The sequence below is a fragment of the Exophiala spinifera genome (assembly GCF_000836115.1).
Source record: "Exophiala spinifera strain CBS 89968 unplaced genomic scaffold supercont1.2, whole genome shotgun sequence".
NCBI lineage: Eukaryota > Fungi > Ascomycota > Eurotiomycetes > Chaetothyriales > Herpotrichiellaceae > Exophiala > Exophiala spinifera.
This window is the reverse complement of record NW_015622514.1, coordinates 456,553-475,408: the sequence shown is the minus strand read 5'-3', so window position 1 is coordinate 475,408 and position 18,856 is coordinate 456,553. Positions and strand designations below refer to the sequence as shown.

The 18,856-nt window shown below is 52.5% G+C and overlaps 8 protein-coding genes across 8 annotated transcripts; 4 read left to right on the top strand and 4 right to left on the bottom strand.

The window, feature by feature from the left end:
- Window positions 1-187: 187 nt before the first annotated feature.
- Window positions 188-1,369, bottom strand: PV08_02454 (uncharacterized protein; the record flags this gene model as incomplete). Its single annotated transcript, XM_016376812.1, has 1 exon — window positions 188-1,369. One exon carries the CDS (start codon window positions 1,367-1,369, stop codon window positions 188-190), a length of 1,182 nt encoding a protein of 393 aa, XP_016238382.1.
- Window positions 1,370-1,871: 502 nt separating this feature from the next.
- PV08_02453 (uncharacterized protein) lies at window positions 1,872-2,462 on the top strand (the record flags this gene model as incomplete). Its single annotated transcript, XM_016376811.1, has 1 exon — window positions 1,872-2,462. One exon carries the CDS (start codon window positions 1,872-1,874, stop codon window positions 2,460-2,462), a length of 591 nt encoding a protein of 196 aa, XP_016238381.1.
- Window positions 2,463-2,696: 234 nt separating this feature from the next.
- PV08_02452 (uncharacterized protein) lies at window positions 2,697-6,208 on the bottom strand (the record flags this gene model as incomplete). The annotated part of the gene is made up of 7 exons (XM_016376810.1): window positions 2,697-4,129; window positions 4,186-4,747; window positions 4,805-5,190; window positions 5,243-5,571; window positions 5,617-5,728; window positions 5,799-6,041; window positions 6,100-6,208. 7 exons carry the CDS (start codon window positions 6,206-6,208, stop codon window positions 2,697-2,699), a joined length of 3,174 nt encoding a protein of 1,057 aa, XP_016238380.1.
- Window positions 6,209-7,076: 868 nt separating this feature from the next.
- Window positions 7,077-8,415, top strand: PV08_02451 (uncharacterized protein; the record flags this gene model as incomplete). The annotated part of the gene is made up of 2 exons (XM_016376809.1): window positions 7,077-7,416; window positions 7,475-8,415. 2 exons carry the CDS (start codon window positions 7,077-7,079, stop codon window positions 8,413-8,415), a joined length of 1,281 nt encoding a protein of 426 aa, XP_016238379.1.
- A 631-nt stretch (window positions 8,416-9,046) lies between these two features.
- On the top strand, window positions 9,047-9,719 carry PV08_02450 (uncharacterized protein; the record flags this gene model as incomplete). Its single annotated transcript, XM_016376808.1, has 2 exons — window positions 9,047-9,106; window positions 9,213-9,719. The coding sequence occupies 2 exons, from the start codon at window positions 9,047-9,049 to the stop codon at window positions 9,717-9,719; spliced, it is 567 nt and encodes a 188-aa protein (XP_016238378.1).
- Window positions 9,720-10,668: 949 nt separating this feature from the next.
- Window positions 10,669-11,626, bottom strand: PV08_02449 (uncharacterized protein; the record flags this gene model as incomplete). The annotated part of the gene is made up of 2 exons (XM_016376807.1): window positions 10,669-11,464; window positions 11,595-11,626. The coding sequence occupies 2 exons, from the start codon at window positions 11,624-11,626 to the stop codon at window positions 10,669-10,671; spliced, it is 828 nt and encodes a 275-aa protein (XP_016238377.1).
- A 2,484-nt stretch (window positions 11,627-14,110) lies between these two features.
- Window positions 14,111-15,142, top strand: PV08_02448 (uncharacterized protein; the record flags this gene model as incomplete). The annotated part of the gene is made up of 1 exon (XM_016376806.1): window positions 14,111-15,142. One exon carries the CDS (start codon window positions 14,111-14,113, stop codon window positions 15,140-15,142), a length of 1,032 nt encoding a protein of 343 aa, XP_016238376.1.
- An 889-nt stretch (window positions 15,143-16,031) lies between these two features.
- PV08_02447 (uncharacterized protein) lies at window positions 16,032-18,512 on the bottom strand (the record flags this gene model as incomplete). Its single annotated transcript, XM_016376805.1, has 1 exon — window positions 16,032-18,512. The coding sequence occupies one exon, from the start codon at window positions 18,510-18,512 to the stop codon at window positions 16,032-16,034; it is 2,481 nt and encodes an 826-aa protein (XP_016238375.1).
- Window positions 18,513-18,856: the final 344 nt, after the last annotated feature.

Below are 18,856 nucleotides of genomic sequence, written 5' to 3'. Positions count from 1 at the left end.
CTGGGCGGCCCGGGGGAACCCGCCCCCAGTTAGAGCCACCTGACGTACCTAGAATGACCACCCAGGTATGTAACCACATCCTCTCTTATCTCGTCGTCTCCCGCCCATAATCATCCTCTCCAGTATATATCGATACACAGTATGTAGCATCTACCAACGAAAACACGCTCTCCAAGCATTACGCCCCCTACTCAGCTTCCATCGGACGTGATGATTCATTGATCACAACCTTGAACATCTTGGTGGCCATGCCGTAACTCTGTCCAACAGCATCGCTTGCATACACTCTCATTCCCTTCTCATACTCAGCCGTCAAGCCCTCTTTGTAGCCGCCTGCCTCGCGCAACAACCGTCCTAGCAGAGCCGAGTCTCGGACGGCGGTATTTGCACCAATTCCACCTGCAGGAGTCATTGAATGAGCCGCGTCTCCAATCACCGTCACGCGAGGCTCGTTGGGCCATTGTGGCACTCCGCTGGGAGTCGAGCAAGTGATCTTCCAGAAGGCGGCCTCGGCTTCATTCATTTCATCGAGCAAAGGCTTGAAGCGAGGGTGCCAGTCCTTCGTGAGGGACTTGGCAATGTCCGCCGCCGTCTTGCCCACAATGGTGTAGTCGTCGTTTGGGGGCTTGATAACTCCAGGCATGGCGGATAGCGTCCAGCCGAATTCCACGTTGGGGTCGTCCATGTCGTTGGGCCGCACGTTGGTGATCAGTCCTACTCGTCCAGAAGGTTTGGAGTCATCCTGAAGCCGAAACACGCCCTCCCCTAGACCCTTGAAAGCCGTCGTCGGTGCTTGTCCGTGGATGCCCCTTGCGCCGGTGTCGTAGACCTTGAGTCGGCCACCAGATACTTGCTTGGCCACACTCGACTTGAGGCCGTCACCCGCGACCAGGAGTGACCCTTCCTCCGATTTCGAGCCATCGTCGAAAATGGCTCGGACACCGTCGTCGGTCAGCTCATAGCCTTTGACGTGCTTGTTGAAGTGCACGAATTCCTCGCAGCCTTCCATAAAAAGCCTCCTCATCTCACCTCGGGCTATGCCTATAATCTTCCCGTCCCTCGATCCGAGACTCTCACCCATCTTGCTCTCTTCGAAGACTTCGCCCGTGACGGCATCGTAACCTGTAAACCCACGGCCTCCCGTCTTGCCGCAGCGGTCATAGAAGCGTTGGAAGGCCTCTGGGTCCAGAACCGACTCGATCGCATCCAACCCTTCAGACGACAGTCGCAGACGATATCCTTGTCCCCGGAAAGAAAGAGAAGCATCGCGTTCAAAGACCAGGAATGGAATCTTGGACAACAAAAGAGAGCGTGCAAGCAGGAGGGACGCCAGGCCAGCGCCAGAGATAAGGACAGGTTTTTGCGCCATGATGAGATTCTCTGACCAGCCTAGCTAGCGACGCATCGTGAAGCCAAGAATCCAAGCGCGTTGAGCATTGTTTCACCTACCTGGAGAATGATGCCGACATAAAGGGTTGATATCTAAGCATGCAAATTTCTAAGCAGCTTGTTCGGCGGGTTTTGTCAGTCGCAGACACCAGCGTGGAAACGCCATCTGACTTGCCCATGTCGTCAGGAAGAGAGGAGCCTTGGTCGGAATCGGTTTTCTTTGACGCCGACGCCTATTTGTTTACGTGATGGTCGATTCTCAGGTCAGTTTGATAGGATGATTCAGACACGGTCAAATCGAAGTATTTTGGTGACATGACTCAGCCAGTTGCTCGTTGCCTCCTGCAGCCTGATCACCTCGTTTTCGCGGCTTGGCCTTTGGAAATATTGTATCCTGTGTCAAACATCAGGGGAAATTTGCAAATCTGGGCCCTTTGGATGATGTGCCGCTCGGTAATCAAAGGAATCAGGATACAAGCTCAATGGCACCGACGTTCAACTTTACCTCGGACCCGACACTTTCATCTTTCGCCGTCAACCTGCAGACGTACATTGCCAGCGACCCAGGCCGAGAGACTTCCTCAGCTGACACAGTAAAGTTTCAATATGTCGCGGTGGGAGCCATTGTCTTCGCCTCCTCCGACCCAGAGCGTGTCCTACTGGTTCAGCGTGCTGCAACTGACAGTGCGCCGAACAGATGGGAAGTTCCAGGCGGTGCTGCCGATTTTGAGGATCCGTCAATTCTCCATAGCGTGGCTCGGGAGCTGTGGGAAGAAACAGGCCTGACAGCGGAGACGATCGGTCCTCAAGTTAGCGACGAGGTCGTTTTCCTCACACGATCGGGCAAGATGGTCTGCAAGTTTCACTTTCTGGTCGAAGCGAAAAGAAATTCCACTGGTGCTTTGAATGTCATGCTGGACCCAAAGGAACATCAGAATTACCTATGGGTCACCGAAGAACAGGTCAGAGCGAGGCGCGTGGATGATCGCGATCTGAAGTTTACGAGTAAAGATCAAGAAGCCGCCATTATTGAAGGATTTGAAGTACGCAGACGCTTGAAAGGGGAGAGATAGAGTTGCTACCACAAAACCCCCATTGTGAGAGTATCCTTCTTCCCACTGTATACACATGGCACCCTTCATGCACGCAAGGGAGGGAGGGTGCTTTGGATGGTAAACACAGCCCAGCAGCAACCTTTTCCCAGGAGACCGCTTTCTTCAATCCCTCTCCCTTCTCTGATGGGACTTGTGTCGGTCCGGTCCTGAAGGGCGGTGTAGTAGACAAGACCAGAAAACTACATACGCATCTCAACTAAACACATCCGCCCAATATCGGACGCCCTTCAGTCCATTCACCCATGTCTCCGCTTCTTCCTTCGACACTCCTTTGGCTTCAGCATAGATCTCGGCAATGACCTTGTTGATCTCAACCCCAACGGCACTTGAACCACACATGTACACCTGTGCATTGTTCACGAAGAGCTTCAGCGCATCGGCTCTATCATGCCATATACGGTCCTGGACATGACGGCACCCCAGGCTCTTATCTGCTGCTCGTGAAAAGGCATGGCGGAGGTCAACTGCTCCTTGATCTTGCCACTCCGCAAACTCGGCCTGGTACAGGGCATCTTGATCTGGCGAGGCGCACCCGTAGAACAGAAGTGCCGGGGCCAGCTGTTTCCCAGATTTGATTTGAAGCGCCCTCTCTTGAACGAATGCTCGGAAGGGGGCTAATCCGGTACCAGCACACACCATCAATATCGGAATGTCGTGGTCCAGGGGAAGATGGAATCCTGCGTGACTAGGTCGAACAGCGATATTGATCCGATCACCAAGTTCACTATTTCGGAGATAGTTGCTGCACGCACCGAGGAACCGGTCCCTGTCTGCATTGCCACCCCTTGCCGGAGCGTCGATGACGGTGTAAGTAATGGTACACTTCGAAGGATCCTCCAGTGGAGACGAGGAAATACTGTATTGCCGAATTCGCATCGGGGGCAAGGCTTCAAGAAACTGTCCCAGTGTGAACTGTGCACTCGGATATTTTTCCAAGATGTCAAGTAGAGATTTGTTCTTGCCCAAAACCTCCTGCTGGAAGTCATTGGTCGCTAGTCTTTCCAGACTTTCCTTCAGTTCCGCTTCTGGGATTGTCCTTGCTACCTGCTTCAACTGCTTTGAAGTGGCCGCCTGAGACAGCTCTACCAGAGCCGAGAAGACTTCAAATACCGACAGAGGTCTTCCTGTAGGGAGATAAGTATGAGATTCTGGGCTGATGGTGATCATTGCATCCCATGTGAGATTGAATCTTCCTAGTGCCCGCCGTATGTTTCTCCGCGGGTTGAACGGCAAAACAGCCAGGTAGTCTCCAGCTTTGTATGACATGCCTGAAGGCAGTTGGATCTCTATGTGCCGCTTCTCAGGGAACCCGGGCGCCGTCAGAGCTCGGTTCTCGAGCACCATGGCTGTCTTCAGATCTTGTCGAAGGAGGCTTGATCTACTGTCAGCCGTCACTTGAACGTCGAGACCTGTAGATTGATCGTCCTCGGCTGCGATCGAACGGGTATGGAAGGTGTTTGCAATCGCAGGCCACAACTGTTCGTCTTTCCAACCATCAAAGACGTCCAAAAAGCCTGCGTCGTTGGCATCCGCAGCTCCTCTGGCTACCATGCGCTCTGCACCCCTCTCCGCTAATATGCTGTCTACGAGGGTGGGGATTTTGTGGTATGTATGGTGCCAGTCGCCTGTACGTAGATGTCAGTCTCGATTTTTCTCTGGTCATTCATCAGCTGGCACCTACGGTTGCCCATGCCAAACACAGCGTACTTGACTCCTTGAGCTGCTTCTCCTTGTAATGTCTTCAGCCAAGACACGAAATGGGCCGCATTATCTGGGGGTTCTCCCTCATAGCTGGAGGTGATAAGAACGACTGGCCCCTCCTTCGGCAAGGCATTGGTAGCCTTGTCCAATATTTCAACGGTGGCATTGAAACCGTGCAGCGAAGCAGAGGAAGCCAGAGTATTAGCCATGGCTTCACAAGTGCCTGAGTTGGAACCATAGAAGATGGACAGTACAGGCAGGCTTGAACCAGTGTCTGCTGTCGTTTTTGCTAGAACCTTTTCAGGCTTTTGTTGTTTGGGGTCCCGTTGTCCACCAAGTCGAGACGCAATGTCTGCATGTCTGGGTTTCGCGCGCATGTAAAAGTTATGTGGCTTGACTGTCAAGGTAGACTGGAGTGAGATTTGATAGGATGGATCAGACATGGTAAAATCGAAGTTTTGAAGAAGCATTGCCAAAGCCAGGAGAGCCTCCTGCCATGCGAAAGGCCGACCAATGCACGCACGGGCACCGTTCCCAAATGGCTGCGCTGGAGGTTAGTGATGCAATGATTTCGAACAGAGGGTATTAGAAGCACATACTTTCCATGCATTTGCTGGTAGTTGACGGAATGGTTCATCCATCATTCGTTCTGGGCGGAAGACCTCGGCGTCTTCACCATACACTGCAGGGTCTCTGTGGATGGCCATCAAGAAGCAGAAGAGAGGAGACTCCTTTGTTATGTGATACTTGCCGCCGATGATTTCATCTTGTTTAGGCCGCACCGTGAACCCAGGTGCGGGCGGATATAGGCGTAAAGTCTCTCTTAGAATCGCATTGAGGTATTCCAGCTGGGAGAGATGTTGATACTCAACGGTCCCATCACCAACCACTCGGTCAACCTCCTCTTGTGCCTTTCGATAGGCTTCCGGATTCTTCAGGAGCTCGTAGAACACGAACGAAAGAAGACCGGACGTGGTCTCATGGCCTGTACAGTAACAGTTGAGCATCGAGCCAGATTCAGTGCAAGGTATCCTTACCAGCAATAAGAAATGTGATCATGTTGTTTGCAATACTTTCTTCAGTGAGACTTTCCCCTGTCTTGGGATCCTTGTTATAGAGCATGGCATTGAGAAGGTCTTTCTTGTCCACCGGGTTCTCACGACGTTGCTTCACCAGATCAGTGGCAACTTTTTGCAACAACGCCACATTGTCTTTGAACCGTTGGTCTGCGGCGCTGAAGAAGTAACTTGGCAGTGGTAGTCTTCGTGCGCGCTGGCCTGCACCGACTAACACAGCGACCATTGCATCGACGAAAGGATGCATTTCTTCCGTATAAAAAGAATTGAACCGAGTCCCCATAGCACACCTGGTCAAGGTCAGCCGGTACATTCACCCGGTTCAAGTCGCTTACAGTGCAATTGAGTCCAGTGTCAACCGAGTGAAATCGTCTGTGACTTTAATATCATGTTGGGGACCAAACCGTTCCCACTTGAGAACCAGCTGAGTGGCAATATCGTACATCTCTGTCAGATTGGAAGGTCAACCTCTTTGCATGTGCATCGATATTCGAGTCACGATAGAAACTATACTCACCATCAAACATGCCATGGATGTGGAGAGGGCCAAAAGCGGGCATCAGTGCTCGATGGGCCACTGCCCAGTTGTGTTCTCCTGGCAATGCGGTAAACAGACCATCGTGAACAGCTTCTCGAATGTAAAAAAGCGACCCTGTCACGGCCTTTTCGAATCTCTTCTCGTCCATAAGCTCATTGAACAGGTCTCTCCTGCAAATAAAGATTCTTTCGCGTCCAGCCAAGTTCAGCTTGAAGATCTCCCCTGGGCGGCTCGTGTCAGTATTTACCCATCAAGTTGCAAGCGACTTTCTTATCCTTACCATATCGTTTAGCCAGGTTCGATAGGCTTGTCATGGGGTACTCTGCATCGACCTCGAGAGCATTGCCAATAAGTGGCCATCCCTTTGGGGAGGGAATAGTTTCGGCCATGATCCGTTCCTTGCGTTACAACTTCGGAACGAAGAAGCACTTTGCCTTCCACTCTGGGAGAGACCAAGATCAACCAGAGGGCCAACTGGTCGATCTTTATACCTCGCATCCATAATCCGGGTGTAACAAATGCTGGTCGAGATCAGAATTCATGCACATGTGAGTGGCCACAAATCCACCCTAGCCAGGCACAAGGTGTCCCGATCAACCGAGCAGAACAATAGTCTCCACGTGTGGAGGAGATCCAAGCGCATCGTTAGTTCAGCTTGACTTCAACCATTGGCGACTCGCATGGCGTGACATTTCTGCTGCAGCTCGCTTATTGACTTCTTGGCCAAACGATTCTGGGGATCCAAACCAGCTGTGACCACCGTTGCCATGTTTTCTTCTGTGGCAAACTCTCTCTATAACCGGAAGGGCTCGGCCGGGAGACTTCATCACCGTTTGGCAAATAATTAGCGGTGGGTTCTCTGCCGGTAAGCAACGAGAAACACCTTGGAGTATACAAATAACCAGTGACACGAAATTACTTGACACTTCACCATTGTCAGTTGATGCTGGCAACTTCCTGGCCAAACTAATAGCAAAAGAACAATTGCTGTGCTCAACCTCGGGAGTCGCGGGATCTGACCTGACATGATACGAGCATATAATCTATTCCTGGCGAAGCTGGAGTGGTGGGCCAGTGCGCCGATAGTCTTAGTGAAATGGTGGAAAGTATAACTCGCTTGGCCGTGTAGACCGGTGGGGGGATGGGAGGGTGACAAGCACGCCCCAGGATGAAGACCTATTTGCACACTGGCCTTCCATCTCTGTCAACTTCAAATATTTTAACGAGATCTTTGGGCATCAAGGTGATTGGCGCGAGATGTCTGGCATACCTGCTCTGATCCGGGAGTCCAGGCCAGACCTCGCGAGGTATGAAGCGCTGTACAAGAAGCTACATGCGAACCCTGAGCTTTCACATCAAGAAGTCGAAACTGCATCGTTGATTGTGCGGCATCTCAGCGGGTTAAGTGGTGATCTGGATATACGCCCTGGTATCGGAGGTCATGGATTGATTGCAATCCTCCGCAATGGAGCCGGGCCAACCGTGTTGTTGCGGGCTGACATGGATGCCCTGCCAGTCGCCGAACGTACCAACCTCGAGTATACAAGTCATCGAAAACAGTTGGGTAAAGATGGCCTAGAGAGACCTGTCGCGCATGGTAAGCAAATTAGAGACTGGTTTCCACCAGCAAAGTCCGAAAAGCTAATGAAGACTAGCTTGCGGACACGACGTCCATGTCATATGTCTGCTAATTGCCGCGGAAGCACTCATCAATGCACGAAGGGCATGGGCTGGATCGATTGTTTTCCTCTTCCAGCCGGCCGAAGAGGCTGGAGATGGTGCCCTCGGCATGGTCAATGATGGACTGTATGACGAGTCTCGTCACAATTGTCCTGTCCCGGACATTGTCCTGGGACAACATGTCGCACCGATTCGAGCCGGGATTGTCACTTCCAAGACCGGGGCTATCATGAGCTCTTCAGACAGTCTCAAGATCACGATATTTGGACGGGGCGGGCATGCCAGTATGCCTCACCATTGTATCGACCCAGTCGTGACCGCGAGCCACATTGTGGTCCGCCTTCAGACAATATCGAGTCGCGTGGTGCCTCCAGACGAGGTGGCCATCATAACAGTTGGATCAATTCACGCAGGCGAAGCAGAAAACGTCATCTGCGACCATGCATCTTTCACCATCAACATTCGGACTCTCAACGAGGAGGTGAGGTTGACTGTTCTCAAGCACATCAACAGCGTCATCAAAGCAGAATGCGAAGCCAGCTTTTGTGAAAAACCTCCCCAGATTGAGCATCACATGAGCCTGCCGACTACCTCCAACGCTGCAGAGGTTGAGACGAAGCTCCAGGCAACACTGAAAGATTTCTTCGGCCCAGACTTTATGGTGGCTCCGAAAAGCAGCTTGGCGAGTGAGGATTTCAGTATCCTTGCCAGTTCTATCGGCAAGCCGTACTGTTTTTGGCTGTTCGGTGGTACCGATCAAGAGTTGTGGGATTCGATGGCAGCGCAAGGAAAGTTGGATAAGATTCCGATCAATCACAGTGCAGAATTTGCTCCTGTGATAGATCCAACACTTCAAACTGGCGGCGATGCCATGACGGCTGCCGCTCTGACATTCCTGGGATCACCATCGAGCTAGTAACGCCTTGAAAATGGTACAACTTCGTGTTGAAGCCTTGGTCAGATTGTACATAGATATCAATGGGCAACATCACGTAGCCAGGGCCCCTCTGTTCTCTTGACCACCAAAGGCCTGCCAACTGCCAGAGCGCCAACGAGGCAACTCATGATTCTAGCACGTAGGCCGGGCTCAACGACCTGCTCTTGATGATCCCTTGGTGGCCCGGTGTCGGGCGTTTTTTCCGCAGACTAGTGTGATATTCCTGGAGAATAGTTACTCCGTCTCCAATGCAGCCTGCGTTAAACAACTCCCAATTGCCTCGTAATAGGTAATCGCAACATCATTCACTCGCTGCGTCTTTCCACCGCTGCAGCCAAGTCAGCTTTCCATAACCATCGAAGTTTCGTACTCCCTACTTTCCAATTCGAATGGCAATTGTATTGCTCGTTCTCCTATCTCTCAAGACTCGATAACAACGACAAGGACGGACTGTATTCCCTCTCATCGCAATCGCAATCGACTGCCGGCAGCTCCCAAATCAGCTCTCCGCCACATTTCGATAGATACAACCAGCACTACCGACCGACGTACGCGCGCAAGCACCGCCATTACTCGGCACCCAAGGTGTATCGTTCTATAATTCTACAAGATGCCTTGCCCGATAAGCATTACGAAATTCGTCGGGACCATCTCCCTTGGTCTATTGACAGTAAGTACTCCGCATCTCGTTCTGTCACCTCAACAGCTGCTTCGTCGGTATATGCATGCGGCAGTGGTGGCGGTTGTAGTAGTAACCGTCGCTAACTCGATTGAAGGGAACATCGTACACACTAACCACCATCACTCTCCCGTCCCTCGCACTCCTCCCGTCGGCTTCCCTAGCCGCGCGAACCCTTGCGACCATCCAGACGCAATCATCCCGACAGATCCTCACCCTGGCATCGGTCTCATCACTCTCCCTTATCACAGCATTCAGCCTCGCTTCTCCTCGCGGCCGCCATCCGTACCTTTTGTGGACGGCCCTCGTGGCGTTCATCGGCGGCCAGGGCGTTGAGTACTACTACAATGGCCTCTCCCGATTCCCGAGCCTGAGCTACTCGCGACCCAGCAGGGGCAACGCGAATGTCGTCAGAGGGACCAGCCCGGGCGGCTCCGATAGTGGCTTCATCGAAGTCGAGGCTTCCGCAACCGAGGACCAGGTCAATGGCGAGAAGGTCGAGATGGAAATGGCACGGGAGCGAAGAATACAGAAGGTGCGGAGCTGGATCGCTGGTGTTGGGTTCGCCATGGGGGTGGTTGGTATCTGGGGTGACGGTGCGTAAAGGCACAAAACTTTGGAACAATTCGACCGAAGTCCGGCGACCTTACATCTGCGTGGTCCTCTCGAAATGCTACGCTGCAGTCATAATCTCAACTGCAGACGAAGAATGGAGTTTGTCAGAGCATTGCCATCACCATGTCCATGTCAAGTGGGAATATCCGGAAAACGACATGTCTAGGTAATGTACCTAGTTACAGCAACGACACAACTACGACCGCGCTGCTGTTCGCTCACACTTGCACGCTCCCCACCCAAGTTCGGTCTATTTTCATGATTACAACGACTCTGACTCTCCTCGACTCACAACAAACCCTCTCCCACTTTCTTGGCTTGATCTGTACGGGTAGGTCATATAGTCTTTTGAAAATTATAGTTGCTCTCCAAAAATCTTAGAAGGAAAGGGTTAATGCTGCTCATAATTCTGCCGCAATGTCCATGTTCACATGTAGCTCTACCCATTTTTTCTCTTTCTAGGGACACGGCGTAGGCACGGATGTAGATCTAGTGCGACCAGAACATAGGTCTAGAATTAAGCCCTTCTCGGAGAAGAAAGACCAACGATTGCTCCGAGACAACACTTGGCCAGATAACCAGCGGAAGGGTATCTGTCCAGTCGATAGTGGCTGACTTTGTACTCCTTCGTGTACGCTAGCTCAAGATACCATCGACTATTCGAAAGGGCAGATGTTGGGAGAGACAACAGACCCGCCGTAACCCCCTCGCAATGCCCTTTGTCTTTCTCATCATCAACAACCTCCAATCTTGAACCAAAGAGCCCCTTTGATCGAAGTTCACCTCTTGCAACGAGTCGGAGTTGCAGGGTGGTAGGTCTCCTGTACCGACCATGCAGTCACCGCGCGGCAACGTAATGTAAAGAGATGAGATGAGATGGTACTCCGTAAGGTGCGATGCGATGCGATGCGTTTTGACATGAGACAAATGACAAGTCATCACTTCCCACCCATACTGGAAATGACATCTCTCTGCGTCTGCCTGTCACGGTTCACGCCCGTCAACGGTGCGACGCTCCTCAGATCGCCGACGACATCTTTGGCCTTGCCGAAATACACCTCTTGAAGCATATTCCTCATTTTCCCTTCCATGTCCTCGATCAGGCGTCCAGCGTTGCACACGTGTCCGCCGTCCTTGCCCTGCCCGCCGGCGCTCTCGACCACGAGATCGGCCTCGACCTGCCTTGTCATGCTGCCGGCGAGGTTGAGCGCTCCGACGCCCTCACCGCGCCTGCTCAGGTGCAGAATCACGGTGCTGGTGAGCTTGTAGTGGCAGGTCCTCCCGCTGCTGCCGCCGCGGCGCTCGTCGACCTCGAACACGTGGATGCTGTCCCAGCCGGCCTCTTGCGCCACGCTCTTCTTCAGCAGCACCACGCCGGCGAACCCGTCGTCCAGGTCCCACAGGTACACGCTGCCCGTGCCGCCCTCGTAGTACATTTGCCGGTAGACATCGAAGGCCGTGTTGGCCTCGACCTCCATCTTGCGCACGCGGTCAGACGGAAACGTCGCGTCGTCCAGCGGCGGTTCGAACTCGTTGCTCCATGGGGACCGGTACGAGTCGCCGTCGCGGTTGTAGTCGCATAGCAGGTAGTCCCGGCCCGTCTTTTTGCATCGTGCCGAGCTGAGCGGCTGGTCGACCGAGGAGAGGAGGTCTTCGGTCAGGTCGGGCACCAGGTTCGTGATGGCTGTGAGGTTCGATGACACATTGAGTGGGGAGAGCCGGCGGAGGAGGTCTCTACACGATACACAAGACAGAAGAATTGGTTAGTTCAGGTCAATACTACGCGTGAGTGTTGAAGATGTATGCCCTTTTCCTTTAACTATAGGCTGTAGCGTGCAGTTGGCGGGTCAGGGAGGGAACGTACAAAGCGGCGTCGAATTGAGCTTCGCTGGCCATGGTAGACAGTCCGTGTGGAGTAGCGAGAGCTCGTGGGAAAAAGAACACACGAGGCTTTTGTTCCTGGAACTCAGGTGTGATCCCAAGAGGTGGTTGTCCGTAGTGCCGTTGGAACCAGGCCAGGAATGGATGGTCGAGAGTACGATCAGATAGATGTGTAGGTTGTTGTAACAGATGGTGGGGTCCGCATTGGAATCAGCCTGGAACAACTTTATCGCGAAGATTGCCTCGATATCCGTGGTAGGGGCATCTGCAGGTTCGCTCTGGGTCGCCCTCTTTGCTGACACTCCAAAATTAGAAGTGCATACGAGTACAGTCTTGCATCATACCTGGGGTTGAGCGTGTTTCCTTGAGCGTTCCTGAAGCGCATCCTCTCGTGATCCTCGCCCTACGGCATCGTCTTCGGGCTCCGCCTAAATGTTTATCCGGAGCATCACTTCCGCACCTGCGGAACCACCATCTCTCTCATCTCACATCTCGCCAACTGTCCCTCTCACAGTCCCTCTCACAATGTCATAGTCTCATCTTCTCGCGATCGACCTCGACTACCAGATCAGCCACGCAGTCTGTCTCCGTACATCCTTCGAAGGGTCTCCGGGTGCAAGAGTCGTACCTTTTAGCGTCCACTAGTCTTATATTGTACCCTGACTCAGCGTCTTGACCGCTGGACTTTGCTTCTACTGGCTCTCCTCCATCCTCTTTCGGTCAGCCTTTTCAGGCCCAGTCGCTTCTTCAAACGTGCCATTGGATGGCCAAACCTTGGGATTTAGACCTCTCCGCTACACGGCTGGGCGGATTCTGCTCCGTGGATGGGACGGCTCACAGTGCGCAATTGTTGGCGTTACTTTTGGACTTTCCAGAACACTAGAAAGACCTCGTTTGCGAACTATCACCGGCCAACGACGTACTTTCCGGAAATCCGTATCAGCAATTGGTTTCACAATTGAGTACTTCAATTCACGTCTTTATGACGTCGGCTGTAACCCTCATCTGATCTATCCTAACACCGTTACAATCCGAGATCCGTCGGTGGCTGTCTACAATTTATCTGTTTAGTCTTGCAAACCACAGGGACCACCCCTGAGTCCAAACTATTTCCCGGAGCCTTGGACATATTGCATGCTTGACGTACTCCAAGCTCAAGGCTAGGCATCGACAATCCCAAGATTATAAACAAACTTCTCGCCCCTTCTCTGGAACCACGACGAATCCCATGCTTCGCTAAACGGAACAGCAACCCCAAGTCTACATTTGCTGAGAAAAGTGGCACGTCTGCCGCATAATCATCTGCTTATATCAGATCAGGAGCCCCTCGACAACTATTAGGATTACCTTCGGACGCAGAAAAGCAGTTGAAAACGAAGCCATCTGTACCTCCAGGAAAGCTTTTGCGGGACTGTTCATCCCCCTTTGGGGAGCAACTGAGTACATATTTGGAACTGTCTGTACCCTTTTCGGACTCATTCGTCAGGTCACATTAGCTGTCACTCAACACTTCACTGTGACCACGAACTACGCCTCCCTTCAGGATTGGCGCACGCTGAACTCCGACTCTAAAGCTGGTGTTTGCAGTCAAGTACAGCTCAATCTCGTAGCTGGTGACACCCGGCAACGCATCCTTACTCAGCGACTTTTGTGGGGTGGAGAAAGCCGGTTTCTGCAATTCGTCCATACCATTACTCATTTTGAGGTATTGCTTGCAAGTCCGCAGCCCTCCGACTGACTCAAGCGACCTAGACTGACTAGGCCCAGGTCGAGCCGAAATCATCAAGCGTCAGTACCGGTAGCAGCAACTCCTTCGGTCACATCTCGATCTCCAGAATCCCTTGGGCCTTGATAATCTTCATCCTGCCAGCCATTCTCAAACTTGAACATCTCCTTCGACTACACTATTTCCACAAGATGCCGTCGCGGATAAGTGGTGCGTGCAACGGTTGTCGCACGAAGAAGCAGAAAGTAAGTGTTTTGTCTTCCAGTTCACCGTGGGCTGCAAGAGCTCTTGTCAGCCGACTGTCCCGAATTGATTGTCCTTCATTTTATTGTGCTTTCTGGATTCAATTTGATGTATGCTGACAGAGTCTTCCACCATCAGTGCAGTGGTGATAGGTACGTATCATACCTTAACACTTTCTCTTCTCTTGAGACCTTCCGGTTCGGGTGGGCAGTGTGTCTTTATACCTGAGCTCCCCGCTTTCATCCCCTTGTCATGGCTAAAGCTTCGGTTGTGTGGGCTCGCGTCCACTCGCCAAATCGTTCTGCCATGGCGATCCAGCATTGGGTTTGAATTGGCAGGGCCTCCCCTTGATTTGCTCAACAGGGCAAGCATATTGGGGAAAGACACTCGCTTGAGATTTGCCTATACAGAATCCTGGCAAATGCCCGCTGCTTAGCTACGTCTTCTGGAAAAAATATCCCTCTATCCTTGGGCTTGGTTCATCAGGGGTTTGGCTAACTTTGTGGTCCCGAAAGGTCTGGTTGTACGCAATGTCAAGCTGCTGGTATACCATGTACATGGCCAGAGCAAAGAAAAAGGTTAGTCAGGCTCTCGTTGCACAAAATATCCTGGGTTTACCTATACCCGACCTAACCGAGAGACTGACCGTCTCCCTTCACAGAGGGCCGGCAAAGGGATACATAGAAGGTCTCGAACATCGCCTCCACGAAGCTGAATCACTCCTTCTCTCCCTTCTTCCCCTAGTCACCGCGGAACAGTTAAATTGCGCGACCGAGTCTTTGAAATCAACCTCCTCCTTAACGACGAACACCCTCAACATGCAGACGCGAGACTCGCAGTCACCAGGGCCTCACAATGTCAGAAGTAGTCCACCTCTTCTGAATAAGAAGACCGGTATAGAGTACTGGGAGTCATTCCCACTAGATACCGCTGACAATATCCGGAAATGGCAAGAAGACTGCGTCCTGCATTCGACAGGTCAGAGTCATCATCCGTCCTTCAGAAATTCCACCTCGGGTGACGACTCGCTCTCCCGCGAGATGATGCAGAATGCTTTCCACTCTGCTCACGATTCTCGCCCGGCGTCAGTCGACTTGGTTCGAGCACCATCAGGAGCATTCCGCTCAATGAGTAGCGACTCCTATCGGAGTGGAACAAGCACACCTGTTCATGCCCCTCAGCATCCCCAGGCCCAAGCCACAGTATCTTCGTCGAATCATCTACGGCAACTGCCGTCCACATCTCAGCAGCAACATCAACCCCAACAACATAATTGGAACTCCATGTCTATTTTCTCTTCTCTATCTTCACCAGGTGGCACGACGACGACGAGCACGCCGAACAACAACTCGACCATCAACAATGTCGACATGAGTAACGAGGCGCTCTTGCTGCAGAGTTTCGCCGATTCCACTTGGGCCCAATCACAGTCCTTGAACAATGGCATGGGCAACATGAACTCTGGAGTAGGCACGGGCAACGGCATGGCACTGGAAAGTGGGCCAATGGAAGTCGACACGGGCTTCTTTACCAATGATTTGCAAAGAAGTTTATTTTGGTGATTGCTGATGATGTTGACGACGACGACGACGATGATGATGTTGATGATGTGAAGTATAGGGAGAAAGCACATATTTTCCTGGGTTATTGCCTGCCCCGGTGGTACGGAAAATTACATTGCCTCGAGTTTGGCACGAGTAGTAGGAAAGCAAGGGCAGGCAGGGCGCTTTTTGGCCAGAAGGAACACACAAAAGATAATATACCCTATAATGCGCGTCATAGTTGTTATGCAGTATGTACGATGATTCTGGACTGTTTGTATCTGAGTTGATGAAGCATCATTATGCGTAACGCGACGACACGTGGACTTTTCTTTTCTCTTGCGGTTTGGTTTTCTCTTACAAACTTCCGTATATCTCGAGGAGCACGCGACAGATATATATTGTCAGTACATACAGGCTAGGTACCTAGCCAGGTACCGAGCTAGGTATCCCACCCGGCTTTCTCATGACGGATGGACCTCCGAGTTGTAACGATTCGGGGACGCAGGAGTAAGTAAGTGTAGTGCCTAGATACCTTGATAGATCGGTATCTAGATGGGTAAGTAGATAAGGAGGCAAGTAAGCACCTGGTTAATGAGCACGTTGCAGCCAGCCAGCCGGCCAGCCGGCCAACAGCGCATTGCATGCATGCCCTGACTTGCTCCAACTAACCCTGCGTCGGCGTCCTTCATGGGATTGAAATACATCATCTCCCCCCCCCCCCCCCCCCCCCAACATATGCCTTGATGACCTGACCTGACCTGGCCCGTCTCGGTTCATTGTGTCCTTGGGAGACCATTGAAACCCATCCCATGCATGAATGAGCTTCACAATCAAGTAAAGGAACCTATGTGGGTACCGTAATGTCATGCATTTACCGTTTTTGTCGACCGTTGCTACCGTTCACAATTCACATCTCCCAGGCCCCATTGAACCCACCGCCACCAGGGGCGAAAGGGCCCGTCATATTCTCCCACGTGGCAGAACCGAAAATATCAGCAACGTTGAAATCCATGTTCCCCCAGAACATGGGGTCAGAGTACTCCTGCACTCCGCCGTTGTTGGCACCACCACCTCCTCCTCCTCCTCCGTCACCGCCGCCACCGCCACCAGCACCCATATTGCCCCCGTTGCTGCTCGGCGGCAAATTCATGTTCATCGTCGACTGGGCAAACGCGAGATCCTGGGGGGTGGCATAGATGGCGCTCCCCAGACCAGCGTTTATCTGTGGCTGCGTCGTAGGTTGGCCTCGGTCCCAGTTGGAAAAATCAAAGTTTGACATCGAGGCCGCCGGGTTGGTGAGTGCGGATGGATTCGTGGCGTCGTAGCCGAGTGACGGGGGCCAATTCCCGGGTGTGCTCCCCTGGGTTGACGAGGGCGCGTTCTTTAGAAGGGACAGACTCGTCGCGGTTGCAGACAAGGATGGGTGCTGTTGGTGGGGCGACGGCGTGGCTGATTCTGTCATGGAAGACGATGATTTTCGTGGACTGGGCGGCAGGTCGTCACCTGTGCGCTGACGTTTCCGGGGCGGCTGAGCCGAGTCAGAGGAATCATTCGGCATGCTCTGTGGAGAAGGCTGGTCGGGTTTGGGGACGGTCAAGAAGCCATTCGCGGAAGCCTTTCTGGACTGGATGTTGATCATGAGCAGATTCAAAACCTTGTGGCAATTCTGCACTGTGTACCATCTCGTGTTCATGCTGTCGAGAATGCTGAGGCATGCCTGGATGTCGGACAACGCTCTTGCTTTGGCGTATTTCCCGAGTTGGCAGGCGAATGCGATGATGAGTCCCGACATCCAAACCGCGGACAGCAAACCAGGCAAGAACATGGATTGTCCATGGCTTCGGTGTGATTTCAGTCCAGCGACAATACCACGAGACGCTCGAATGCAGACTTGTAAGCCATGCTGGAATTCGGGTGTCGACTGATCAAGGGATAATCTCGGACGACTGACGAGAAGGAGGAGTCGGTGATATAGGATTTTGAAGAAGCTTGAAAGGTGCTGTTGAGGAGGGAGAAAAGAGGCGTCGTTTGACGAAGGTTTGTGCGTGCTCCTGGTCTCGTGGTGCTGGCCGGGATCGGCTTCTCCGGTAAGGAAGCCTGGTAGATCGTTCCACCAAGTTTCGATGTCGCTTGTCAAGCGCAAGATTTGTTCGTGTTTGGGGAAACGGTGATTGATACTTTTGTGAAACACTTCAATGATCTGCCCCGTAAGCTTCCCCCATTGGACATATGCCGTCAAAGCTGCTTCTCGCAGTCGCTTTTCTTTCGCTTCTGGGCCTTCCTTGTCCTGTTGAGTGTTGCGTGAATCATCGGAGAGTGGTCTCGGGGGCGGCATGGCCATCGTTTCATCACCATCTTGCGGCATCATTGGTCGCCACACAGCCTTGTGTAGTTCTGGACCAGACAAGCAGACGTCAATATCATCATCCTGGATGGCATTTGGGTCGCCTAAACTCAGGTTGCAATGCCGATCCAGCGCATATGCAGACCAGAAGATTCGTTTTCGGATTTCGCAATCCTCCGCCGAAAGCTGCGCGTATCTCAGCGGACAACGATGTAGACCGGCATGGTATATGAGCTTCACCACGATGCCGGCTACCGTGCTAGCCTGACGAATCGCCAATGTTGCCGCCAGATAGAGCTCAGCGGCAAGGATTGCTTGGATGTTCGTAATGTCATGAGACAGAGCAAGGCACCCAGCCACTCGGCTCACGTCAGCGTTCGATTTGATGCGGGATTCCATGGGTAGAAGAATGTCACTTCGATCTAGCGACGCGATGTTGATGATGAGTTGGAAGGTCATTAACTTCCTGAGGTCAATAGGGGACGGATGTTCCTTGGTTGCTTTCGCATGTCGCTTTTGGTTAAGATATATAGTCTCCATATCTTTCAAGAAGGTCGGGCCATGGAGGAAGGGGAATAAGGGGTGCCACACGGTGAAAAAGGACGTGACAAGTTGAAAAGCAATCTTTCGATCTGGTGGTCTGCCGAGGGCAGAGGCAAGCAGATGCGGTAATGAGTCGGTCTCACTTGGACCCTCATGCAGAGGACCATTGTACGATCGGCCTTCAGCATCCTCACCCGTGAGGATGTCTTCGCTGGCGGGAACTGCATTAGGACCAGCGAGATTTGAAGCGCCAAAGGCGGTAGAAAAGGCACGGCGCACAGTATTGACAAAGTAGACACCAGAGGAACTACCTAGCCAGGCGGTGCCGTGATTGGGGAGCTTCTTGAGCGTACCGATCTCAGAAGTATGAGGCGGCCTCTCCTCGGGGGTGTTCTCACTGTCGGAGTCATTGGTGGTTGTAGCGGCGGTGGTCGTCGAAGGGACAGCTGGAGGGGTAGGCTGGCCAACGCTGGGGGAGGGATTGTTGGTACTCGGAGTCATGTCTGTAGAGCAGACGCTGGCAAATTGAGATGGGCAGAGGAGTAAGGCCCTTGTCAAGAGTTCGTCGCGCGCGTCACAATGCCATCCTGTCCGTCTTATGTACGTGTCTGACCTGGTAAAGAACGAGGGGAGTGCGACAATCTTGGACAATTGTCCCAATTCGAAGACAGTGCGACGCTTGCAGATGTTGAACGTTGCTAATGGTGGTTTGCGTGTTGCGATGTTCGAGATTTCGATATCGATTCGAATCACACGATGACAAAGGCGATGGCCGCTTTTCAGTCGGAGGTTCTCGCTTGATCTCACTGGATCAGCGAAAAAAAGAGATGGAAGAAGCCGTGGCG